The sequence below is a fragment of the Pseudomassariella vexata genome, assembly GCF_002105095.1.
Source record: "Pseudomassariella vexata strain CBS 129021 chromosome Unknown BCR38scaffold_11, whole genome shotgun sequence".
NCBI lineage: Eukaryota > Fungi > Ascomycota > Sordariomycetes > Amphisphaeriales > Pseudomassariaceae > Pseudomassariella > Pseudomassariella vexata.
In genome coordinates, this window is record NW_024467966.1 from 480090 (window position 1) to 505481 (window position 25392).

The 25392-nt window shown below is 48.7% G+C and overlaps 5 protein-coding genes across 5 annotated transcripts; 1 reads left to right on the plus strand and 4 right to left on the minus strand.

Moving 5' to 3' along the window:
* Window positions 1-3768: 3768 nt before the first annotated feature.
* BCR38DRAFT_43366 (uncharacterized protein) lies at window positions 3769-5173 on the minus strand. Its single transcript, XM_040860266.1, has 3 exons — window positions 4869-5173; window positions 4746-4805; window positions 3769-4685 (listed from the first exon to the last, which is right to left on the minus strand). Exons 1-3 carry the CDS (start codon window positions 5025-5027, stop codon window positions 3933-3935), a joined length of 972 nt encoding a protein of 323 aa, XP_040712858.1. The 5' UTR covers window positions 5028-5173; the 3' UTR covers window positions 3769-3932.
* Window positions 5174-6057: 884 nt separating this feature from the next.
* Window positions 6058-7010, minus strand: BCR38DRAFT_43462 (uncharacterized protein). Its single transcript, XM_040860310.1, has one exon. It carries the CDS (start codon window positions 6839-6841, stop codon window positions 6209-6211), a length of 633 nt encoding a protein of 210 aa, XP_040712859.1. The 5' UTR covers window positions 6842-7010; the 3' UTR covers window positions 6058-6208.
* A 680-nt stretch (window positions 7011-7690) lies between these two features.
* Window positions 7691-9837, minus strand: BCR38DRAFT_459665 (uncharacterized protein; the record flags this gene model as incomplete). Its single annotated transcript, XM_040862317.1, has 3 exons — window positions 7691-9375; window positions 9501-9568; window positions 9623-9837. 3 exons carry the CDS (start codon window positions 9835-9837, stop codon window positions 7691-7693), a joined length of 1968 nt encoding a protein of 655 aa, XP_040712860.1.
* Window positions 9838-15113: 5276 nt separating this feature from the next.
* Window positions 15114-16581, minus strand: BCR38DRAFT_459666 (palmitoyltransferase PFA5; the record flags this gene model as incomplete). Its single annotated transcript, XM_040862318.1, has 3 exons — window positions 15114-15898; window positions 15954-16397; window positions 16470-16581. 3 exons carry the CDS (start codon window positions 16579-16581, stop codon window positions 15114-15116), a joined length of 1341 nt encoding a protein of 446 aa, XP_040712861.1.
* Window positions 16582-22135: 5554 nt separating this feature from the next.
* BCR38DRAFT_476559 (uncharacterized protein) lies at window positions 22136-24488 on the plus strand (the record flags this gene model as incomplete). The annotated part of the gene is made up of 4 exons (XM_040863042.1): window positions 22136-22813; window positions 22848-23180; window positions 23725-23815; window positions 24073-24488. Exons 1-4 carry the CDS (start codon window positions 22610-22612, stop codon window positions 24486-24488), a joined length of 1044 nt encoding a protein of 347 aa, XP_040712862.1. The 5' UTR covers window positions 22136-22609.
* Window positions 24489-25392: the final 904 nt, after the last annotated feature.

Below are 25392 nucleotides of genomic sequence, written 5' to 3' on the forward strand. Positions count from 1 at the left end.
CGACTGACGAATTGTGTGGACTTTCTCGATTTGTGTGCTAATTTAGGCCTCGATCTGGTTGGCGGCACTGGCAACAGTTGTCCGGTTCAGCCCAAAACATCCTGAATTCCCTAGGAGAATCGGCAGTAACCACGAACAGAGACCGCTGACTGGCCAGGGGAAATACCACAGTTGGTTTATATTGGTCTCTCATCACTTCTAAACAGCAAGCTGCGCGTGTTGGCTAAATTATCATTCATGGCCCATGGGACGAAGTTACAGCACTCCAGATCAGATCGTCAACAGCGAGGGGCCTCAAACGTTCAGAGTTCATACACGTGAGGGGGGCCTTCCTGCGAATCCACGTCTTTGCCAAATATACCCAGGTTATTACAGTGAAAAAAGCTCAATCAGTACCAGCCGTCCATTATTCGGCTGAGTAATCTTTTAAAAGCTTCAGGGAGACTGCCTCACGAGAGATTGACGATGTTTATGGCGATATGGAGTACTATGCGCGGTTCCACGTCAAAAAGCCTGTGTGTTCATCATGGTCCCTCTTTTGCCAGGGTTTACTTTATCGCCAATCACCTCCAGAATATACCCCTCGTTGATGGCACGCCTTATCGACATGTCCGCTTCTGTTCGTGGCTTCGAAGCCCACGACGAGGAACACCTTGACAATAGTTCTAACAGTTAGCATAATGTCGCCGGTAACGCAACAGCCACATGCAGTAGTAAGTGGCAATATTTCGGTACCAGCTGAGCAACACCCGAGTTCTCTTCTGCCCTTACATTTCCCAGAAATTTCTTGAGAAAAAAATTCTGAGGGTTCAGCCAGGGGTCCACTTGGGCGGTTACGAGCAGGGACCTCAGGGCAAAGGCGGTGAGGGTTGCGGGCAACCCTCTCCCAATCTCCAGAGATCCTACGGCCCACAAGGGCGGCCATGCCCAACGAACATTGAATTGACAGCGAATTTCATCGTCGTTAAGCGCACTATCCTCTGCGCCACCAACACAGCGGGCAATGAGTATTGGATGAAAGTTTTAGTGAGGACATGCTGGGTAAGGTGTGTAAGTATTCATGCAGTTGAGATGAGGCTCTTCCACATTCCACACGCAGCGGTCTTCATTCGGCTTGTCAGCATAAGGTTTGCTGAGCTGCAGCTGCCATAACGCATATCTGGCGCTGCTGGCTGCTGGCCCTAAAATCTCGAGGCCCTCGTCTACATGGTGTGTTTACGCCTGCCAAGATGTGACACAGTTCTACATTGTTGGAACTCTTCCTTTGCCACCGTGATCAGGTTCCAACAAAGCTTACCACCACTACCAAATGGAGGTTCCGGGCTTGCAAATAGATCCTGTGTAATACTGAGAGGTAGATGTCGGTTCCGGCATCTCCAAAGCGTATATCCGCCAAACAATATGAGTTCCATGCATAATACTCATAAGTGTTTCAAGTTTCAGTATCGTATTTTAAGTTTGCACTGCATGTAAGTAGCCACTCTGACGTACGCCATCGGTAAACAAACCCTCCAGGCCTTCAAGAAAGTAGTTCAGCAGATATTGTAGTCGCAACCGTCTCTTTGGTATGTCTTCTGGGTGCAAAATTTGAGTGTCACTTGCGACATAATACACAATGCATGCCTCATGGAGAAGTTTCATTGTCCAACAACTTCAAATGTCATTTATCTCCACCACAATGTTATGTCGAAGATGTTTGCGTCCTCGACATAATTATAAGATACACGTACAACATGCAAAACAGGACCATGATGACCTCCAAATCCAACCCGCACAACAACCTGTTCAATCCAGCATAGGTAAAACCAAATCTCGGATCCTTTGGCCACCCCCATCTCTGCGTCTTGCCCGCCAGCAAATCGCCAAAACCTTGATCTGCCTGTTTGGTTCGAGTCAGTATTTACGCCCACAGAGCTCCAGCTATCCAGTCAAACCACGGTGAATATAACAGGGAACAGAACAGAAACACAAAGCGACTACTAACAATGGCGCAGATAGAAGGGGTGAGTATCCTTTGTCCATGGAGACAAGTCCTGCTGGGGTAATGTATGTCCGTAGCAAACGGGTAAATCCAGATATCCAAGATCCAGTGATGCATGCTTGTGGGTTCAAGGTCCGTCATGGATTAAACATTGACCTCTGGTGGCTCGCATCATGAAAAGCAGAGTAAGCCGGAATATGGTAAGGTGTTATTGAATGGTGTCTTGTATTTTGTCCGCGAAAGTGGCGAGGTGACAAAACGGTCGTTCAAGAGCAACAAAATACGTCCTTGGGGAGAAGTGACACGCCTGAAGTGCAGAGCCGCAAGCAATGAGAAAGTCTGATCCGGGTATCCTCCGTGTGGGATTGCGCTCACATCTCTGCGGCATTAGTTGAAACCAGTACATTGAATGGCCGATTTGAGCAAAATGCCAGCGGTGATCCGGGAAATTGAGAGAAAGAAATATTGACGTCCAACGCTCCAAGAGCTGTGTATTTGGCTCATCCAGGGAATTATAACGGGGAGACGCTTACCAAGGTCGAGACTTGAATCTCTTCATGACATGTGATATTTTTTGATGCTCAGTAGAGCCGCAAGCCTCTCTCAGGTGGCAGCGTTGATCCAAGGCAGTGATCCGAGATATAATCCATGAAGTTGGCGGACGAATCCTGATTAATGTGCTGTGTACCATTTCTGAATGCGACAATGATGCGCAAATCCATCACATTGAATTCCAATTAAGGTCCGTGGAAGCAGTTCCTGAGTCCATAGGCCTTGATCTCCTAGTGTCCTGAATGGTTTGTCCTATGGGCATCCTGTGGTATCCTATGGTATCCTGTGGGTATCCTGTGGTATCCTGTGGAATAATAGCTGGCATTGGGCTCCTTCGAAGGTGGCTGTAGTCAGTACGTAAAGATCGAAGCTGTTCCAAAGGTCATGACCGGGGAAACAGTAGTGTGTAAATGGAAAATCCTTCACTCAGAGGTTGGCATATATATATACACTCCCTCTAGTGCTCACCTTTGCTGTCCGGATCTCGAGCCCTATTCTATTAGTAACCCCAACAGGTTTGACGCCTCACCATATCCTGCGCCATCCGAGGAAGCCCAAAACCCAGGAAAGTGGAAACAGACAGCCTCCAACCTCGTGGCTAGATCCGGACAGCAAGGTCGCAGGGGAAAATCTTCAGTGTCATCAGTCAATTGAGTGGTCCTCTTTTCCCGTACCACGCCCAGGTCTGGTATAACGTAATGCAGAACAAGCCAAGTTTTGACAAAAGCCAGATGAACAGAAACAGCAATCATCAACCGGCCTGGACCATCCATATGCAAATCGTGCAAATCGTAGCAGTTCCCGTAAGTGCGCCATGTCCATTCTGGTTGAAAAGTCCGTGCGATCCAGGGAGAAATTGTAAATCGGCCATTTCCAGTAGTATGAAAGATGATCCGAAAAGACGACGATCCTGAGATATCATCAAAGAATGCAAACTTGCAACTCTCGAATCTTGTGCGAGCCTCGCATGCAGGTCTATGGTACCTTGATGGAAAAGCGTCTGACCGGAAGTAGACCAATAACGGACCGTAGGGGACTCGAACTCCAGGGACAATGAAAATGAACAAATCATCAGGAATTCACAGGCAAGACGGCAGTCTCACAAATCCACAAGTCCGTTCATAATCCTCTGGACGGCCGCTCAGGGGCGGCTGCTGTGACCATGTCCACTGCGGTGGCTCCGGTGCTGGTGACGGTCACGCTCGCGCTCACGATCCGCGCGTTCCGCGTCACGGCGCGAGGAGGAGGATCCACTAGATGGCATCTGAGCACCGGATGGCGGCGGGGGCACTGAAGTGCGAGTCGCTGGGGCCGTCTCATATTGTGGTGCCTGTGTTGAGCTATACGATTGGGTGCCTGCTGGCGATGCTAAAAAATCAGAAACTACCGAGAGAGGTGGTCATAAGCGTTTCGTACACGTACCGCGTCCGTAAAACGGATCTTGTGGTTGAACTTGAGCGAATTGAGACGTCGGTGCGGATGCACTCGGTGTGTAGTAGCCAGGGCCAGAGGAGCTTGGTGGAAATGCCTGTGGTGGAGGCCCAGAAGTCACATACGTTGGCCTACCCTGTGCCATACTTGAAGCAGGTATTCCTCTTGGGCCGGCCGAGTATGGGTCACTCGTACCATATATCGACGACGGGTCTGCCCCACTGACTCTCATATGCGTGTTGACCTGGGTATATGGCCGTTCCGCATTGGGCTGGTAGTTTCCTGTTCCCGCCATGGCGACGTCTCTTTGGTAGGTCATATCCGCGGTTGACGGTGAAAACTGCGGTGGTTGCGCGGAACCATAGCCCTGTTGAGCACCATACCCACCCTGGTTACCAAAAGACTGGTTTGAATACGAGCCAGCGGCTCCAGTATATCCTGCATTGCCGGTTCCTGGGTATCTCGGAGTGGAATCATGCATGGCATCACGAGAGTCTCCTTGGTAAGCTGCTGGACCTGAGCCCTCTGTCGGGCCATAGTACTGTCGGGACTGATGTGTGTCCGAGTTGCGGTACTGGACTATCGGGGAGTTAGACTTCTTGATAAACAAGCCGTTCGCGTCACTCGCGGCGATAGTACCTCCAACCGGGTTGCGGGCGGTTTGCTGCCGCCGTTCTTGATCCCATCGTGCAGAATCTGCTTTGAGGTCTTCGATCATAGCCTGCGTAGGGGTAATAATTGAGCAACTGTTCGATTGCAGCCGGGGTAACGTGACACTCACTGTGGTTAGGTTTCTGTAGGCCGTAATGAAGTAACCCTGGACGACTTGGCCAGTTTGTGCCTGAGAGGAACAGCTATGGTCAGCGCGATGACGAAGACGAGTTCAGGAAAGAGCGGCGAGTACCTCGTAGACACCCGGCCGGACGAGGGCATCGTTGCCTAGATAGCGACAGATGTCTGCCGTAATCACTTCGCGGTCTATGCCATCCCGAGGTACGAAATACTCGTTTTGCCGGTTAGAGGCTGGCGGCGGAGGGTTGGATCGTCCTACTCTGGAAGACATCTTGATTATTGAAAAGGGGAGAAGATGCCGGCGACAAAGAGGTGAAAGAACGTCGAAGATGGAAGAGAAAATTGGAATAACGAGCAGGTAGGTGGAACGAGATAGCCCAGGTGTTTGAGAAGGCGGGCGGTGGCGGGGAGAAAAGGCCAGACGCTGCCCAGGTCGACTTGGCGGGGTCGCAAAACCAGAAAGGGCCAGCGGCAAGAACTGCTAGCGTGGCCTCCGTATGGTACGGTGGTAGGGTTGGACGACCCGACAAGGCTTAATCGCGTCACGCTGTTGGCTGACAGGGATGACGGCTTGTCTGAGTCCAATCCTGGACGGGTGGCGACAACGACACAACAGGCTAGTGATTGACTGCGGAAGACCTGACCAGACACCAGACCTGACAAAAAGGGGGAGAGGGTGGTGGTACGGTTGGATGTGCACTACTTCCTGCTGGCTGTCACTGAAGTCAAATGAGAATGAGCCAGCTGGAACGCAAGCTCTGGCTGGCTGTCAGGTGCGGTCAGAAATTTCGCCGAAGGAGCAGGAGGCCAATGAATAAGAAGGCCACCAACGCAGTGGAGCAGTATTACTGTGTGATCGGTGGTGCGTGGGTTGGTGTGGTTGGTTGATTGATGTTGGTGCGCAGTTCAGAGGACCGGCGGCCGGCAGAGTCAGGACTCAGCAATGAGCAGCGAGCAGGAGACTGTCGAGGCCGAGCGAGGTAGAGTGGTCCAGAGCCTGCAGAAAACTGACTTTGGAATACGTTGCCAATGCCAAAAAACGAAAAAAAAAAAAACAAAAAAAAACTTATATATGCACGAATATAAAGAGGTGGCAGAGAAAGCCCAACTAGAGGGACCGGGTAGTCAAGATCGTCCTGGAGTCCTGTGAGTGCGAGGCGAGTCGCTAAAGCGGTCGACAGCTGTAAACTCAGAAAGGTGGCTAGTAAGCGGGCCGAAGTTGCAGTAGTCCAGTCTTGCTTGAAGGAGGCGCACTGTGCTTGGAGGGATATTCGGCACGCAATCAGTGCAAATTGGGGCAGAAGTTCCCGATGACCTTTGACCTTCGATTCTTCTGAAAAGTTGTCGAGATCAAGTTGTAATTTTGAATAAAAAGAACTTTGAACGGCTGAAGTCGCAAGGTTCATAATACATCGCCAACGTTGGGCTGGAAACTTGGATGGCGCTGGGGCTTCAGTGGGGCTCTCCTTGTCGTTTTGGCTGACCGTAAAACGACGGCAGCAAACGGTAGTCGGTGAATGAATTGGGCTGAAGAAGAAGACGCAGCGTTGGAAATGGTGGACCTTGTGATGCAACCAGGCGACGGGGCAAACCGCAAACAAGAGCAACATCGTTCAGAAAAATCGTACACGCGGGAAGACACAGCTTGATGTCTCCTATTATACCACCTTGGAAGTCCAGAGCGTCTGGCAGTGTTGTTCCTCGCCGCAGGGCAAAGGGACATTGCTTCGCACACATTATTCTCTCTCCCAACTTCATTGATACCCTACCGACCACGGACTTCCCTGGCCCGCGGCCTCGGAATGGTTGGGCCACGGGCGTCGCTCGCACTCTGGGAGTTTGAGTTGTTTCTGACGAAGTCTCCATGTCTGTCGTCATACAACGAACACGATCTGGAGTGGACTGTATGCAGCGGGACTCGCTGTACAGGACGATAGTGCCTAGTATCATAATGGATCCGGTCCAGCGACGACAACATCCCGACCATGCTGCCAACGTGACGGACGGGCTAAGCTTTGTCGACGTGTTTCCAGAATCGTTCCCTGTGCACTGTGAAGCAGGCCGGGAATGGCCTGCGGCGAACATTCGACGTTGGGTACCAATGCGCTAGAGCCCAATGTAGCTGCAGGTGCCTAATAACTTGCCGAGGCCAATGGTTGGATCGAAAGTACTTCGTGTCACCATGAAGCAGAGACATTATCCAGAAAACAACGTATAGGAGGATCAAAGCAAACTAGGCCGCCTTGTGACGCCAATCGCCCAAATTTTAAATTTGGGCGGTTGTACCTGTTAGCTACATCGACAAACAACCCGTCAACCTGTCTCCCATTCGATTTAGAACTGAACGCCATTTACAGACCCAGGGAATGCTGCGACAGCCCTCGCCATCCTCACCAGGTGAACGCGACAAATGAAACGTTGCGATGCACTCAATAAACTCTGTTGGTTTGTGCCGCGGGACACGAGTAGTAGTCTTGTTTGACTGCTCGTGAGTGCGGCGTCGATATGGAAGCTTACCGCATGACCAGAACTTTCCAGCGCTTTTCGAGAAGCAAACCTGGATCATGGTCGCAATCAAACGGATTCCGGACGCATCTTCAGAGCTCCCGCCAGCCGGCACATTATTCCGCAAGTTCCTCATCAGCCGGCCTGTAGACCGATACTTCCATCGATCCAACCACATCGGGCGCTGATTCCTCAGTATCTGTTGACGACTATGCTTCACTATCTTCCACTATTTAACACCGCTTGTCAAGGTTTTCGTTCATCATTTTGAATTCCCGCCCTGGAAACACGAGACTTTTCATACCAACCTGCTCCATTACGTTGCTGCTGGACATTTGATCTACTGTAGTTAAACAACCACGGGAGGATCCACTTGACACCACTTGATATAACCAAGCGTGCTATTCGCTTCCGTTTGCGCTTTGCGTGTCATCCAAACTTCAGCTTGCTCTGCCCCTGCTCGAGCTTGTTACTACTCCGCGATGTCTTCTTTGAGGAGGATGCAGCAGCCTTCTTCTTTTGATTGTGTGGACCCGATGCTTGACTGGCAAATGCCGGCTTGCCACGTTCTTCCTCGTGGAGGTCTTTGGCAAAATGCCAGTCGAGGTGGCTTTGTAGAGCATTGCAAGTCTCGAGCCTTGCATCACAGCGCGAACATGTGTATTGGGTGATTGGCATCTCGTGGCTGCCGAATGCGCTCATTGAAACGTCCACCGGCCTATCTGAAGTCTGGTCCACGTCCACAACGTGGTGGGACAGTGGTGTCCGGGGAGCGCCACTCGCTTCTGTATCCTCCTCGTCCACTTGGTCAACACTACCAGAAGGGGTGCCCCGTTTGCCAAGGAAATATTGTATGCTACTATTCTCGACACGGCGTTTCTTAAGGGTAGGAGGATCCACATTCGGGTCTCTGGACCTGGCCTTGAGTTCCTTCGCGGCGTCGCCTTTCAGGAGGAAGGCGCTTATGCCCATGTTGCCTGATAAACCGTCTTCGAATCCTCCCACGCTCAGAGATAGATTGGCACAAGGCCATAATTGGCCTTCCAGAATGATCTGATTCATGAGATTCTTAGCAAGAGCGAATAATGTGGTCTCATCAAGAATTTTCCCTTGTGGGATCCCACTTCCGCGTGAGCGTGTTTGTCCACCGTGCCGGTAATGCAAATTGATAGTCTTTGGTCGCCGTTTGTTTTCGTGGACTCCTTCCTCCACCAGGCGTGAGAAAATGTCAGCAACGAAGATTCTCAACCACTTCAGAGCTTGGTCAAGCGTGTTAATGCTTGGACGGAATGACTTCGCCGAGAGCATGGATTTGATTTGTGTTCGACAGTTGACCTCACTGGTGTCTACACCGCGGATGGTGTTGTAGAGCCAGACGCCTGTATCATCGTCCAGTTTGGACTTCAGTTGTTCGACCGACACATGCATCAAGTCCTTGATGTTCTCTGTATTGAAGGTCGACACTAGCTGTTCTCCAAGCTTGCCACCCAGGTTGCGAATTTTGGTAAACTTCATGTCAGACAAGAAGCATTGCACGGCTCGATTACGGATCACTGTCTGTTGGTTGGGCTTCTTATGGCCAGAGCCCAATTTACTCAACATCTTGTTGCTTGCTACTCCCGCAGAGCAGGTATAACCGAGCTTCCTGTGGACTTCGGCTCTGATATCACGAACAATTTCTGAACCAATGAGTATGGCCACATCATCCCAATCTGGGTCATCCGTTTCGGCATCTGCATCGTTGAGATCAACCAAGGCATCGGCCTGCCAGTCAAGGGCGCTGATGGAGGGCAGTGGCAGCTTCTCAGTTGGATCGTCGTACGGCGCGGGATTCGTGAGCTCTGGGAATCTCTCGAGAAGAATCGAGTGGATTTGTGCAGAAAGGTCGATAAAAACTTCATCGATGCTAGCTTTCTCGACTTTCTGCTTGTCATGGGGCAGGCTTTCTTTGATGACTGCTAGAATTCGTCTCGACTGGAGCCTGTAGGGATCCAGGGAGACTTTGTGTGTCCCCATGTGAGCTGCTGCATCATCATGATAGGCCCATTTCTCGTCGCCCTCTTTCCAGGTGGCAACGTGTTGAGAAATGAGCTTAGGGCAAAGCTTTTTGGCATCTGTTGCTAAAATTAGCGCGGCTACGCCTAGAACCGTCCCGAATGGTTCAATAACGTAAGACTTGTTTGGAGTTTCTAGTTTTGTCCAAATGACCTGAGAAGAAAACAAATCCACGCCCATGTACCTTTGATGGTGCAATGTCGCCCGATTCCGTATTCGCGTGCAGGATAGTTGATAGCTATCAAGCCCTGCCTACTGCCAGTCAGCATGGAATTTGCGTGACACCGCGTCAGATGTTCTTCCTACCATTGCTGGACAGCCAATGGTTGGTCTTCAGGGGTTCCAAGACGAACCATTTCACACTGCGCATAAAATGCATCTAGGTCGATGTGTACGATGACTCTCAGAGGACACGAGGTCGAGTAGGATGCCAGCAAGCCAAGCTGACGATACGTAAACTGCGACTTGCGCCGCCCGGTTCCATACCCGGGGGAAGACCCTGCCAAGAAGCGCGAAGACATCGGAAGGGGGGGTTTGATGGATTGAGAAGTCAACAACGGGAAGAGGCTGGTGGCTAGTGATGTGTTCTTCTGATAAGCATACTAGGCATACTAGATAACAGATCCTCGAAGCTTCAGCGAACGCTGCGTCGCAACACTAGTAGACAGTCTAAATGAAGGAATTGAAGTATCGAGGTGAGATTGAGGCTGAAAAGGGACAATTCAATAGAGTGGCCAAGCGCAGCGGACGACTGCACGACGATTTGGGCTTTAACATAAAAGTGGGGAATCAACTACGTAATTGGCAGCGACTACCAGGGCTTCATAATACCACACTCATCTGAACTGCGACATGACTTCAGATCTATCAGATATTTCAATTGCTTTCATCACCAGCAACAACGCACAGGCGGTCATGGAGGTTGACTGGACGCTTCTTATAGCTGCTTCTCAAGCATCCCGTTCAAGCATGCTAATGAACATAACGGGCTTCAAGGTTTTATGTGTTTGTCGACTTCACGTTTGCGACTGCTACAACTTCAAGATGCGATTTCAAGTTTAATAACTCTCGAGGACAAGCTCTACTCTTATCACCAAGTCTCAGCTCGGAATTATTCACTACTCCAGAGTACGATATTATTCAGGAATTAAGTTAATCCGAGGAGTGACAATCGATCTTTGTGTATCGGCGATTGCATCACCTGCAAGCACACACAAACAGTCAAGTCGCTTCCATGCACATGCGCATTCTTTGCATAGATTCACAATGATCCCCCTCCTACATCCAAACTGGCGGGTTGTCGGTCAAGTGATTGATTCTCAATACAACACAATCCAGCAGACTCCTCGTGGTGTTCTGGGAGTGGTGTTGGTAGTTGCGACATGTGGGTTGTTTGAGAAGTCGATTCGTCCATGGTATAATTCTTGAGCCACTTCAAAGTCCCAATTAATGTTATGACAGCTTATTGCTTGTCATCAGTCAATGGCGGCAGGTTTTTGGCCATTGGGCTGTGTGAAAGAAAGCTGGTTGAGCAAGTTTGCTAGCCTGATCCCTCGCCACCTCCTCCCCCTTACCCTTCAAATATACCAACACATGGCCGCAGAAGTGCCATCAGTTCACCCTAGCCAAGAACGACTCGAAGGGTGACCGTCATCGTTCCTATTGTGGGTGTTGTAGTATTTTCGTCGCTGAATTCTGCATAGAACGTGGGACGGTGTGAAATCACTGAAGATTGTGCTTATCCGCCAAAGCTTGCTTGTGTGCCTGAACAAGTAACACAACCCGAGCCTGGTCCTAAATTGGCAGTGACTTTAGCAGCTGTCATCCGATCTGTATGCTAGAAGATCATACACAGGCTACTAGGCATGTCAGGGGCACAACGGCTGCATATGTGCTGCAGGGTAGCATTCTAGGAATAAAACAGCCCTACGAATCCATGGAATGGATATGCACCATGCAATGATTATTGGCCAGATGAATGAGAATCATCTTCCTCTGTCAGATACCCCAAAACCCAAGTCACTCGCAAGTATGCAATTACTTGGGCCAACCCTAGCCAGTGCTCGCTGAGTCCTTCGACATCTCAAGGCCGTCAATTCTTCCCATAATACGAGCCAAGAGCATGAGTTCCTCCTGTGTGACGTCAAAAAACATGGCGGAGTTCCAGTAAACAGCAAGCGCATACTGCTTCTCCAACTTTAGTAAGAAGCACATGGCATTCAAACCTGTCGCAATTAGCTACGCACCCCTAGAACTTGCCTTATCGATGCGCAATATGATAAGACAGAAGGCGATGAAGGTATAGTCTTTCGGATGTTGACTTCGCCTTCGGATTTGCATATTTACGTCAGGTTTGTACAAGCTTGATGAATCCTTCGCCCAGGCAATGAGTTTGCAAATGGATCCGCCCCGAGTATCTGCAGAGCTCAGGTATGTAGCCATAGCAGCTGAACACATACATCCGTAGGATAGTCTGCTGACTACTTTATCGTCAGTATAATTCATCCCATCCGAAAACGTGATATCTCCCACAGAGATATGCGGTCTCCCTATCTTCTATCTGATCGAAGAATAATTGCAGAACAGCACCACTGATTTCCAACGCAAGGCTTGGCTGCAAGATGACGGAGTTGCTAATTCTGCGAGAGCCAAAAGCTGGGCGTCAATTCGACCAATGGTGCCATCATTGATTGCACGATGCCCGAGCCTGACAGATCTAGTGCAACGGAACACATATCGAAACATCCCGACGACCGGTGGGGCCTTAAAACAGATGCTGATGCTAATCCTGCGCCCCCGAGCGGACCGTATCGCCATTATAATTTCATCATGCCGTTGAACGCTGATATATGATAGCTGCTGGTACATGGCGCCCGAAAATCGAACGAAGCTCACGCGGAATGTTCACGTTTGTGCTTCGCCTCCTGCCGTCAGTCAACTAGGACCGATGGCCACTGGAAGCACGCTGAGAGAAAATACGCCTCTGGTTTTCCCTTATTGACTGGCAATAGTTAGGTTTGGAATGACAGTTGCCTTCTTGTATGCCTGGCCCCAGGGACGGCTGAACCGGCCAGGGTTCCTCAGAATCTTCCTAGATATAGTTCTTGAAACATAAGGCAGAGTTCCGGTACCAGCGCTAGAGAATTGTGTAAGTAATGTCGGCACTGGTGGTTCATGACTTACAGAGACCGGGACAATTCTAGTCGGGATTGTCCAAGACTCTGCTCAACTTTCCAGGAGACCCTTTCGAATGAATATATCTGTGTCCTTCCTGGTATGAAAATGCTTATTGGAAGAATAGTCACAGCCTCCGCTCGTTCCATTCGTCACACTACAGCTTGTATTGGTCATCTCTAAATCAACAGAGAATGGTTTACACATACTTCGGCCGCCATATCTAGTGTCCATTAGCAATGCCACCGTGGGCAAGGCCCTCAAGTTCTACGACGAAGAAGGCAACTTATTACCATATAACAAGTCAGCAATGGCCATACGCCTCCCCGAGCTGGGGGCAGCTTGTGACGCCCTGATGTAGGGTCAAGTTGACGCTTCTTTGCCTCTCCGAGATGAGCCTCCCTATCAGCAAAGTCACGGATTGCTCGGATGACAACACGGCCACATCGTTCAGAGTTGCGGCTCTGCTACTTTACAAGTAGATGACAATTTGGAGACATCCTGAAAACCGATATAAAGCGGGTCATGGGTAGAAAAGACGACGCGATGCTTCGCCATCTCTATCAGTATTCCAAACGACTCTGCAGCCAGAAATCCAAATCCATACACGTCACTCTCCTCGACTGAACCAGGATTTCGATATTGTTGATTGGAAACTTTGTCAAGTTGTCCGTACTGGTCTACATCTAAATTCCACCTTCCCCATAGCGGAACTTCGAGCCCATTGCCACTCATCCTCGCCAACTGTCGTCGAAGTTTCCAAGCCCAAAGCCTGTATCCATTGATGAATCAAGCAAGCACAAAACGGTGCCCACTTGCAACAATGTTATACAAACCGAATAATACCGCATAGGTTATGTGTACGCTGACCCCTTTCACAGGTCGGACGAGGACTCCCGAGAAAATGCTCCGTCAGACGCGGAAGAAGAACCCCCAGTTTCTGATATCGAGACTACCTCGGAGAAGTACGAGTGTTGCTACTATGAGGAACAGGCGAACTTCAATTACAACTCCAGGAATGGAGCAGTCGTGTGTCCGAGCTGTGGTCATATGAGAGATATAGACAGTCAATGCTGCGAAGAGGTTGCCTAGATGAGTGGCTGAATATCGAACATGGTAAATTGTGCTCAGATATCTTGTCGGAAAGCCCCCGAAGGAAGAAGCAGGGGGTTAAAGACTAGATACGAGGTCAAGGCAGAAGAGGGGGGGGAGGGTCACTAGATGAGATATGTTCTTGTTCTTTTATGTGGTATTTCATTAGCTGTATGTCAAAAGGTCGTCGAGGGGTCAGAGATCGTAATTTTGGCAAGCAAGTCTCGCATTACCGGGTGTGAAATATTGTCATTCGTTTCAAACATTATAACAAGACGCTGTGCTTTTCACTTGAAAAGCTGAATCCTTGGTGTGAAGTTGTCATCAAGACCAAGAGATCAATTACTCTTGCCTAAAGTATCCCAAAGACATCTTGCAAAACTTGGCGTACATAATGACAAGGTTGCTGCACCGTGATGAAGTCACAATACTCAAGTGAACAAACCATCAACTATATCAATAGTTAGCCGACGACCATGATTTGGACTCCCTCGTGTATTCCCACTTATTGAGTATCACAAGTGCCTACTTACTCAGTATAGTGAATAGACTTATAGTGGGAAGTAAGATGGCAATCTTATCATTTCAGACAAGGTTAGGGTTGCACAAGCTTCCGATCGATAGAAATTATTCAATAATAGTTAAGGCAAGCTCAAGCTACTTAGAAGAAGTTCAGCATCGACCGGAACCTGCGCTCAGGGGAACAATAGACTTGCATTGAAAAGTAGAATGGTAAGTTTCCTATTGCAGAAAGTGGCAAAATGAGGCGATCAGAGTACGTTGGCACGTGGTCGCCCACCAAGACAATCTTAAGAAACAATCCCAAGATTTATTGGACGCAAAATACGGTTCCGGAATTTTGGCTTCGTTTATTTCATCTCATCCTACAGAGCTGAGTTGGCAGTTTCAAGTAATCGCGTGACTGTTACAGACTTGTTATCAAGTCGATGTTACCAGAAATCGGATCACACACTATGAAGTACTTCATCTTTCACGGGGGATGCTTGCTTAGGAGTTACAACTATATCAGATCCAGACTTGATTCATATCATATTTAATTTGGGCATCCATCGCTGCTATGTTTTGGATGTTTGGGCATCATTGCATTAGTACGAAACTAGGGCAGAAAGCTCCCCTTCTCCTTCTGACTGGCTTGTGCTACGCTCCATCAACTTCAGCATGCTGGTGGTACAGGCCATACCTAACTCGGACGTGTTTTCCACAACATCGCCTGCCTGCTACACACGATGTGTCATCGAAGCGGTGACTTAAGCCATCATCATTTGCACACACACTTTGTTGATATGGCGGGCAAAGCCCATAATTGATCTAACTGCGTATTATATCATTGACAAAGGAAAATGTGTTGTGTTCCAGTCGCTATTAAATTATTTAAGACAAAGCATCTATGTGCATCGCAACATCACGCTGATGTGGTTGGTCTGTGGCGTATAATACTGCCTGTATCAAAACCTTCAACCGTAACGCCATGTGTCCAAGGGTATCGTAATATGCTGCTGGTCGTATCCCTTTACCTCGTAGTCTCGCTCATCTGAATCCAGTTTGCTTCATCCCGTGGCATCTCGCCAATGCCATACCTCGCGCGGAGCTCGCTCAATAAAGGCCCCATGCGATAATAGCTTTCTTGGCTATCATGGCACGTGCAAGGTGATCTCCGCAGAGGAAGAAACCAGTCTAGGATATTGTTTCCCATGACGTCTTTCCAATTCTGCCAAAACCCTAAGTCCCAAGGGTTCTCTCCCGGGTCTGTCCTTAGAATTGCATAAGTTCGTTGCGCAAGAGCATCTCTTGCGTTCTGCGGTTCTTTCGGGTGTTCAGATGAGCCATTGATCCCAGTATCGCCATTTTCCGTGCTCGCATCCCCTTGATCTTTCGCTTGCTCATGACCATTGCTGCTGTCACTGTGAGGGCGTTCACTGAGACTACCCATAGCTGCCGTGAGAAAACCAAGCATTTTCGTCGAGCTTTCCGGTCTCGGTAGGGGGTAAGTCACTGTGTTATACGTGTCGGTCGATGGGGTTCCAAGCGGAACCCGAACGGCAAGTTGGTAGACTTTTGACTTGGCTCCAAACATATCAACATTAGTCATATTGATCGAAATGTATCTCCATGACGCGAGTGTCATAGACAAAGTGAAAAGTCCGAAGAAGCCAGCAAGCCCGAGGACACCAATAAAGTGGCTGTCGAATGGTTCCCCAGCGCGAATTTGCTTCTGCAGGCTGGATCCTGCAGCGCCGAGCACTACGCCGCAGTAACACGCTGTGTACATGGTGAATTGCGTGAAGAACTTGAATGCTGCACGTTATCAGTATCATGATGCGCCAAGTGCCGTGATAGGAGCCAAACATACAGTTCTCGCCGACCATGCCACCAACCCAGGGACAATAATGGTCCATCCTAGTCACACAACGGTTGATTTCGCTGCTGTGGTGAGCGCGGTCAGACTTCCAATTGCAACAATCCGAGCACCACTTGGGACGACCATCATTCTCACACACGAAGACATCCTTGGTGTAGAACTGCTCCAGGCCCGGGCTGTCAGGATTGGGGTCAGGGGAGACGTAATACGGCTGGCCCTCAATATCCCCTTCGCGGGACGGGGTTTTCGGGCTCCTCTTCTCTTTCTTTCTTCGCTCAATGGCCAAAGGGCCCAGAGGAACAAGGCCGGGATCGGTATTAATGATGGTGATGGTTCGAACGTACGTTGCAATCATAAGAAGCAGGAGAAGGAAGTAGAAAACGAGGATGGCTGTCGCAGCTCCAACATCGCCGCGCGAGTTGATAAGAAATTTGACTATAGGGTCGAGAACATAGTCAGTAGAGCACGTAACCTCGGGAGCTTCGTCAAGAGAACATAGGGACTCACCACAAACTCGAGCGACAACAACGAATGTCGCATAACCAACAGCGCTGGCCAGTATTACGGGTATACTGCGGGTGACCCACCGCGACGAGGCTCTGACGCTTTCAGTAGGCATCGCCCATGCATCCTGGTGTTCCGACCTTGAATAGAAAAGAAAACATAGAACGAATGGATGGTCAGGAAGCGCGGGAGATGGGCGTGGGAATCAGCTTCGGCGTCGTCGTCGCGGGTTGCATGGAACAGGAAATACCAAGCTTTCCGGAATCTACTTTAAATTGGAAACTGGGAAGGCACGTGCGGCACTAATGCCCACGGTTCTTCCTCAACTGTAATTTGAAACTTGCAACCTTCTTCCAACCTTCCACTTTCCAGCTGTTGCGATTTTACAGCAAGACTCGGCATCCATTGGGTACCGGCCAGCGAGTTATAGTGTCTTCATTCAAGCCGGAAAGATAAGACGAAAAGCAAGCCTCCATCAAAACATGGAACGAACAAATCGTGAATCCACGCAGGAAATTTCCACCCTCCAACCTTGACTTTAGTCTCTCAAAATGTCACGTTTGTTACTTCGTAACAATGCGCTCATTGTTAACGAAATCCTTTGTTTGAAGTGGCACCTAGATGTGGGCACCCAACGGCCAACCTGTGGACTGTGGACGCTTGGACACTGACTTGCTGGCTATTTCGCGCAGAAGGTCCCACAATCACGCAACTTACTATGGTAGCCTAGCGGGGCTGCACCAGCGGTACTTCAGCAGTTCCTTGCTGATAAATACTCGCTGGGCATAACGACTTGATGATTGGCGTGAAAGCATTGGGCAGAAGTGTTGAAAAAGCAGCGTTCGGCTCCATCATTTGAATCATACGCGCTACGTCTAATGGTGGTTGAGACTCGAATCCCCTGACACCCGTTGAGTTGTCCGAGTACATAACTCAAGCCCCTTGATGGCCTGTTGGCCATAACTACGGAGATGCAATCGAGGACACGCCTCTTTCACCAAGAGGGTACCTTGTTCTTCCAGTTTGAGTCACTTTTCATGGCAACGAACCCCTAGAAGATCACTGGAAACCCCTTTTTGGCCATTCTTCTGGTCGGACTGTTGTGATATGCTTGGCTACCACAGAGTGACCTACTTAAGTCCAACAAGCGCCCAGGACCAACGTTAGTAGCAGGCGACTTGCTTTCACAGCTGGTAATACACTAGCTCTATGTTCTGGTGGGTCAATAATGGAAGCATGGAGGAACAAATCAGGGGATGCCACTTTGACAGTTGGTCATTGCGACCCGTAGCCAAGTTGGGTTTACCTGCTGCCAACCTCTCGCTAGGAAAGACTAGCAGCGGAAGCCAGAGTTGTCTATCCTACGGCCCAGTATGCTCTTTTGCCGTTATTCAAAAACATCAACAATCGCCCAGAGTCTTGGCCAACTCATTCGGTCACCCTTTGGGGATGGACCTCGTTGTTCTCCTGCGCCCGAACTCAGAGAAACTACACAGGTATAATTCGGAAAGCCGTCAACTCTGCTACTAACGTCTATCAATTTTCAAATTATACCTTACTCGTGCGGCTCAACTCGTTGAAAATATCCCTGGAATTAGTCTCTCGCCATGGGAAAATACAATTTTGGATGCTTGGAAGCTGCTTGGAACTACACTCGTCACCGGGGCTTTTCAGCTGTGGGAGACTGTTGACGCCGTGCTGATATCAAATTGCATCAAGAGTACAATACACTTTTTTATTCTAGTGCACGAGGCTCTGGGCCTCGTCTACCAAAGCCTGAGTGTTGATCCGACGACGGTGCGCTACTTGAGTCACATCGACCGATTCATATCTCCAACACCTGGTGCGGGCGAGGCCTGAGGGTATATAGACTTCATCCTCATCACTATTAGGGCATCACTGATTAATGATCAAGGCTCTGACTTGTTTGCATTTCATCAAAATCGTATGAAATGGCGAGGCAGACCCCATGAGACCAACCCCGTGAAGAAACAACACTCGATAGACCTGCTGATACCTATCACCTTCATAGTATTGGTTTGTCTTGCGAAAAGCGACCCAGCCTGATCAAGTCTCTGTAGTACAACAAAGTCCGGATTATATAAACTGGCCCAAATGCCATTTTTTCCCGCGCGCACTAGAGCTATGACGGAAACTTATCCTGTTATCCCCATATCTCCGAAAAACGGCGAGTCCTGTGTTAGGACACTGAAAGAGTCGAGTGCCGAGAAAGCACAGCTCCGTGTTTCCAAGGCCGACTTCATGATGGAACACGTTGAATGCCTGCGACGGAAACCACTCTAACGGGTTGCGTGGTTGGTAATTTCCTCAAAGTCTTGACAATATATGCTAGTCTGACGTTTTTGCGCAGGTATTGAGAGATGCCACTGCCCTCGTCGGATTGATACCATTCACAATGGTCATTATTGATAACGCGCAATGTTTTCCATACCAATCCTCATGGAGCAAAACTCGAATCGACGACGGCATGATACTGCGCGTGGTGCAGATGGAAAGCATACGCGCCTTGTCGAATACATGACTAAAATGCATTGCACAACTTTTCCGGCAGGAGCAACACTTGCAAACTCGGTGAACCGATGTCGGCTCAAAATCGACAGGGCAAAAAAAAGCCCATGCGAAAGCCTTCCGAGGAGTTATTATTCCCTCTGGTACAGAACCAGTCGCCATCGAAACGTCAGCTTGTTGAGCATCGCTGGGATTATGCAACGTTGAACAGAGCTGCGCCATTAACCCTGATGTGCTGTGTCAAGAAATTTTTTCAATTCGGTGATGAAATTTGCTGCTAAGGCTCTTGTTGTGTTGCAGGTTCGGTGAGTTGTATGCCGGGGCGAGGATGGGCGATGTTACACAGCCTTGCTCCACTTCTGGGCACAAGAAAGGATGCGCTCAGCCACAGGTTTGTTACCCCCCAGTCTCCGAAGACATGTGATGCGGCTCTGCGCGAGGCTGTGGTTTCAAAGCGTGCCAGAGAGATTATTGGATTCGGCGGTTTAGGCTGGTTTACATGATAACAATAATGTGCTTTCAGCCCATCAAACGTTACTTGAACCGAGGCTTTCGTGGCGACGAACCCGAGCTTGTTTCAATCGTATTCGAGGGTATCTGGCCATGCCATATGTTGCCATGCGTAGAAGATCTAGAGCCCTGTGTGTGCGTGTGAGAGCGCTCGGTATAGTCGACCACTCCACTTTTGCATTGGACAATATACGAGCTAATGACAATGATTAGCAGATACGAACCCTTCACTTTGTCGGTAGTATTATTGACCGCAATCAGGCGTCCTGTGCTGGCGGTATCAATGACCAGCGGGAATCTCTTGCACGGGCAACGGAGGCGGAGCCGACTCATTCGGGGCCTCAACGTCTGCCAAAGTCCAATCATTCTGCAAAGCCCTTTTACCGTAAAATGGGAATGAGGTAGTCGTCGAATTTTCACCGCTATTTACACCGAAATCTATCATCGGCTCAGCATAGGCATTGCACTTCTTTTTGTGGTTATGTCGTCCAAGTGGTATTTTCTGTCTGCAATTCTAAGCCTTGCTGGAGTAACGGTGCCCGGATATACGCCTTGGTTAACGATTGGTATTCTGTGGCATTATGTGAAGATATTGGCCTCATATGGTAATTCCAAGGAGATGTACATTGCAGATTGTATAATATATTCCTTGTCGATGAATCGACATGACTTCTGTATATAAGGGCACCTTTGATCTTCTAGTAGGTCTTCATTTACTCACATCATCAGATCTTCTTTGGTGCACACTACTATATCCTTCAACTCTCTCCATTCACCGATCTCAGACTCCATCAAACGGGTTCTTAGCCTGCCATTTTCCTATACATCATGGGAAATACAATTCATATTTGGTATTGTGTAAGCTAAAACCAACTTGCAACTTGACTCTCCTATGTCTAACCAAAAGAAAGTGCCAATGTGGATCGATGGAAACCATCATTTCCAGTCCGTGTTGCTCCACTGCTCATTGTCAGCATATACGCTGTACCGAATGCCATGTTGAGACATTCACAAAGCCAAAGGGAAACAGATAGTGAGTGGGTTAGAAAATAACAGCAGACGAAAAATACACGTTTCCTAACTATCAAAATAGGACTATCCCATAGGGGACTTGGGGCCTCACTCTCATCAGTCCTCAAGGGATCAAGGGTTTCAACATACCATATGAGCAACATCAACTGTGTTGACGCCGACGTCCCCGTTCCCTGCCTCCTACATCATTCACTTCTCAAAAGGTTTTACTATTAGACATTTCATGTGGCTAGCCGCATATCTCAAAGATCGACGGCTCCCATGTAACGACAGTATTACCTCAAATTTGAAACAGCCAAGCACACGAAGACCGCGAGATAAAGCGCGACTGTTTCATTTCGACTCATTCCGTATAGATGGCCTTAGGATTGCAACAACTTAGATTCGATAAATTCAACCGTGGCAACACTGTCAACTCCTCGTCTTGCATCACGGCATTTTTCTCGTGCGCATTCGGTATGCGATGGCGCGGTATACCACGGTGTTCGAGGCTGGTTCTTGCTGGTAACGGGTCAATGGCTGGGGAATTCAGTTCCGGGGGTTCAGTATGGATCGCTATGGATTTTGCGACGGGTTGTTGTTTGTTCTTTCCATTTCTGGTTCACGTATATTGTCACGACTATCTTTAAATTTGTATTGTTTCATTCAGATCAACTGAACTTCAATATGTCTTGTGTCTCGTGTCTTGATCAATTGGAATTGTGATTATTCAAACTCGTGCAATGACTAGGGTGTCTGTTCAGTTATAGCCTGAAGTTCCCCAGGTGTAATTCTTAAACTTGTAAACTTCTACATTTATCTTGACTTAAGACTTTCGAGTCAGAGAATCAAACTCAAGTAGGCCTTGAACTTTCTGTAATCACAGCAACATCGAGAAAGACAGGAAAATACATTGGCGGTGTCAGGTTCCGATTAACTAAGTAAGATTTATGGGTTTCTTTGACAGGTTCGTTACTTCGTGCATACTTCGTACTTATGCTCTGCTCTGTAACGACACGTCGACAACCCCTGAAATGATTGGAAGTAGGCTATTTGCAATACCGATTCGATTACATCCTTTATATCACTCAAGAGCTCCGTCTCAGATGAGCTAATTTCGCCAATTCGTGGGTAGATCTTAAGATGTCCCGCATTCAGTCGCAAGTTGTAATTTGTAGTTATGGCTTGCAGCATTTGCCAGCTCCGCAACTAGATGGAGCAATCGCAAAAAGACTGTCAAATATGACTTCAAAACATGTCATTAGCTCATGGCTACAGTCAAAGTTGTATGTTATATAGTACGTTAAGATACGCTTTATAAGTAAAAGCGCATCGCTGAAGGCTAATGATTCCCTAAAATGAAAACCACTTATGGATACCCGCGCGAGTCAGCATCCTTAATCCTCGAGCTCTAATCCTAGTCGTGACGTCATGACATAACCAGTCGGTAAGGGTTTATGAAGTCCTGCCATCTCAATTTCCGGTTTCCTAGGGCTGAACGGCACAATTTTAGACCGTCCAACTCTCAAGCCCCTTGAACTAGAGAGAAACAGGTAATTCGGAGATAAAGGTTCGCATTCGTCAAATCAAAAACGAACTGCGACACTAACTCCGTCACATCGGGCCGTGTCTCTGTTGATGAACACCGTTCATACACATATCGGACTCGCAAAGGATTCGATCTGTATCGCATTAAGATCATGACTTGAAATGGCGAGGGCTAGCCATGGGAAAGGGGATTGTAGTTATGGAAAAGTATATAGGCCATGGCCATCGCATACTGGTCTGATCTGTCACTTGCACGTTCCTCGAAAACCAGTTTGAAACATCATATTTTCCAGCTTTTTAGTGGCATCAAGCATAATCACACTTCTTCAAATTCACACCTTCCTTTACCAAAATGCCAGAAAATAGAGCGGACCTTCCTCGAAGGCGCCCAAACCCGCCCCCTCTCCATCAAGCCAGCCCCGTACACCCCACTCGGCCCAGACCAAATCGTCATCCGCAACGGCGCCTTCGCCCTAAACCCCCTCGAGTAAATCAAGCAACAACTAGGAAACTTCGTCTACGGCTGGGTAAAATAACCATTCGTCATGGGCAGCGATGTCGCCAGCACCGTCGTGGAAGTCGGCTCCAACGTTACACGCTTCAAGGTCGGCGACCGCGTTCTGGGCCACGCCCTGGGCATGGAGAAGAAGTACGACATGTCGGCCATGTGCGGATTACAGCTTTACATCGTGCTGTTCGTCAAGATGACTAGCCCAATACCCGATGCGTTGCAGTTTGAGAGGGCGACTGTGTGCCTTTGGGACTGTCGACGGCTAGTTGTAGACTGTTCCAGCAAGGAATTTCGAACTTGTCAAGTCATTAGGAGCCAAGAAGGCTTTCGATCATAAAAGCAAGACGGTCGTGCAGGATATCGTGCGCGAGTGCCAGGGCGTGAAGATGGCAGAGGCGATGTCCATCGGCGACGGCGCGGCGGAGGGCTGTGTCAAAGTGCTCGGACAATGTGAGGGCAATAGTTTTATTTCCCAGGTTCGCTCCCCGACGCCAAAGAATAAGGACGCTGGGGGCCTGGTTCGGGCTTGGTGCTTCATGTCATCCATGGCATTGTTGTGGGTCAAGGGTAAGAGCAACGGTGTGCGGACCAAGTTCGTCTGGGTGGTACGCTGGAAGAGAATGAGGTCGGCAAGCTCATCTATGAGGATTTCTTGCCTCAGGCTCCGGAAAGGGGGGACTTCGTTGCGGCGCCGGAGTCACATATTCCGAAGAAGAATTTGGATGCTATACATAATGGACTTGAAATGTCGGAGAAAGGGGTGTCGGCCAAGAAATTAGTTGTGTCGTTTTGATATAGTACTGAGTATATTCTCCCACTTGTTCTTTTCAATGGCCATGAATTTGAGTCACTATAGGGCAAATTGGATTATCTGCATCCCACATCATCTGTTGGTTGGAGAGTTTGACCGTTTAGAGCATCATAAAACAATGTATGAAAATACATAATCACAACATAAGGGTACTCAATGGGTGATGTGTTGGTTCCCAATGCGCACTATGTAGCGTCTCCTCTAGGTTCAAAAACAATGGACACGTATAATTAAGATTCCCTATCTGCACAATGGTGATCAGCATCCTACCTCATCGAAGCTCAAACCGAGCGAAACATCGTTATACTGAATCCCAATGCGAACTACTTAGGCTCTAGCTAGAGTCTAGGTTTCCAGGCCGTTCTCCCTTTGTCTACGCCCTTGAAGATCCATTATACTCTTTCTTTGGAACACATAACATTCTCTCAGGTAAAGATTCCTTACTTCCCACTTCTTGGTTTAACAGATTGTGAATAAGTACAGGCTGTGCAAGGGCTTTATTACTGAAAAGGTAGCTTGGTCGATTTTCACCTTGCTGGGATATGCCTGTACCGTTGAGACTCTTTCATCCGACTGCCCATGGCTAACACCTGGAGAGAAAGTATAGAGCCTGGTGATATTTCAAAACATTGTTATTGTAGAATATGATATACTGCGCTATTTAAAGTTGCTGCTAATCTGTGTAGCTCACACCAAAAGCAAAGCCATCGAAGACAACACCGCTTCAAGCAAATCACCCGCACTGAACCTACTCAAATACAGCTCATTAGAACTAGAAGATATGGCGACATATAGCCTTTTCGCGCGCTGGGCAATGAAGAAGAACATGAACACGTCTAATCGTAAGCGGAACTCTGAAAACCAGGCGGGCCCTACTAGTCGTGCAAAGCGGTCGAGGAAGACACTACTTCTAGCAGCCTGGAGAGCTTACTCCCATACACGGTCCCAGAATCGGTTCGAGGGTGTTGAAGGGGACGAAGAAGAGGGAAGAGACAGTGTCCGCAATGAGGACCACGATAACAACAGTGTATACCAGACAACGGCTGCTGCCGCAAAATACCCTAGAGAAAAGGAGCCGAGTGCTGTCGCTACTCCCACCTAGGACGGGCTCAATCATAGCATGCGAGATTGGGCGGTCCGAAGCTTATTGCGACCTAGAAACGAACAAGGCCAGGTGTCAGAGCCCAAGTGTGGGGTTATTCACAGCTTTTCAGCCAGATGGTAAACTACGGCGCCCTAGATCACAGGTTGCCCCGCCGTTAGAAGTCACTGGTGAACGGCCGAGCTGCTGACATTCTCCTTTATAGACGTCATTTAGTGAGATGGATTCCTAAAGACGCTATGCGTGTAAAAGTCAGTTGGTTAATGAAAAGATGGACAAGACATAAGTACAGCTGTTCATTGCTGTAGGGTTCTGCAGAGCCCCTAATAAGCAATATAGTCTCTAAACTGTAGATGGCAGGTTCTTGCGTCCGAGATGAAATCTCAGTTGGCGTTTATAAGTTGCGAGTGTGATGATTTGAAGCAGGCAAATTGCTTCATGTTGAGGTGTAGACGAGGTTTGAGTAGAAGGATGCAATTAGGGAGGCTGTAAAGCAATGATTTGATGAAGTTTACCCCGCATTACCGCCCTTGAATACCGAAGCTGATCTCCACTCAACTTTACCCCACAAACCGACTGCGAGAGAGTGACAACGAGCTTCGAAGCCGACCAGTATTTGACGTTGGATTTCCAATGGTTTGCCCGAGCGCCCCTTCACATCTCCCGCTATCTCCTCTTCCTTGGGTTACGTAGGGTAGCATATTGCTCGTGGTACGTGGACAAACCAACATGCATCTCGCCTCCGTTGCATGCCCCGGTATACATCTGCCGGCAAGCGGGTGAAGGATGAACAGGCTACAAAGTACGGATGACCGAGCACTTGGATAATCCCAACTGCAAGAGGGGGTAAATTGTGATTCTTTTTTTCACTCATGCCATAATTGCAGCTCGTTCCCCTCTCAAG

Coding starts and splice junctions, on each gene's coding strand:
- BCR38DRAFT_43366 (XM_040860266.1), bottom strand. CDS start 5,027: ATGTCTTCCAGAGTAGGACGATCCAACCCTCCGCCGCCAGCCTCTAAC. Junction 4,806..4,868: donor TCCGGCCGGGTGTCTACGAG/GTACTCGCCGCT, acceptor TGTTCCTCTCAG/GCACAAACTGGCCAAGTCGT. Junction 4,686..4,745: donor CCTACAGAAACCTAACCACA/GTGAGTGTCACG, acceptor ACCCCTACGCAG/GCTATGATCGAAGACCTCAA.
- BCR38DRAFT_43462 (XM_040860310.1), bottom strand. CDS start 6,841: ATGTTCGCCGCAGGCCATTCCCGGCCTGCTTCACAGTGCACAGGGAAC.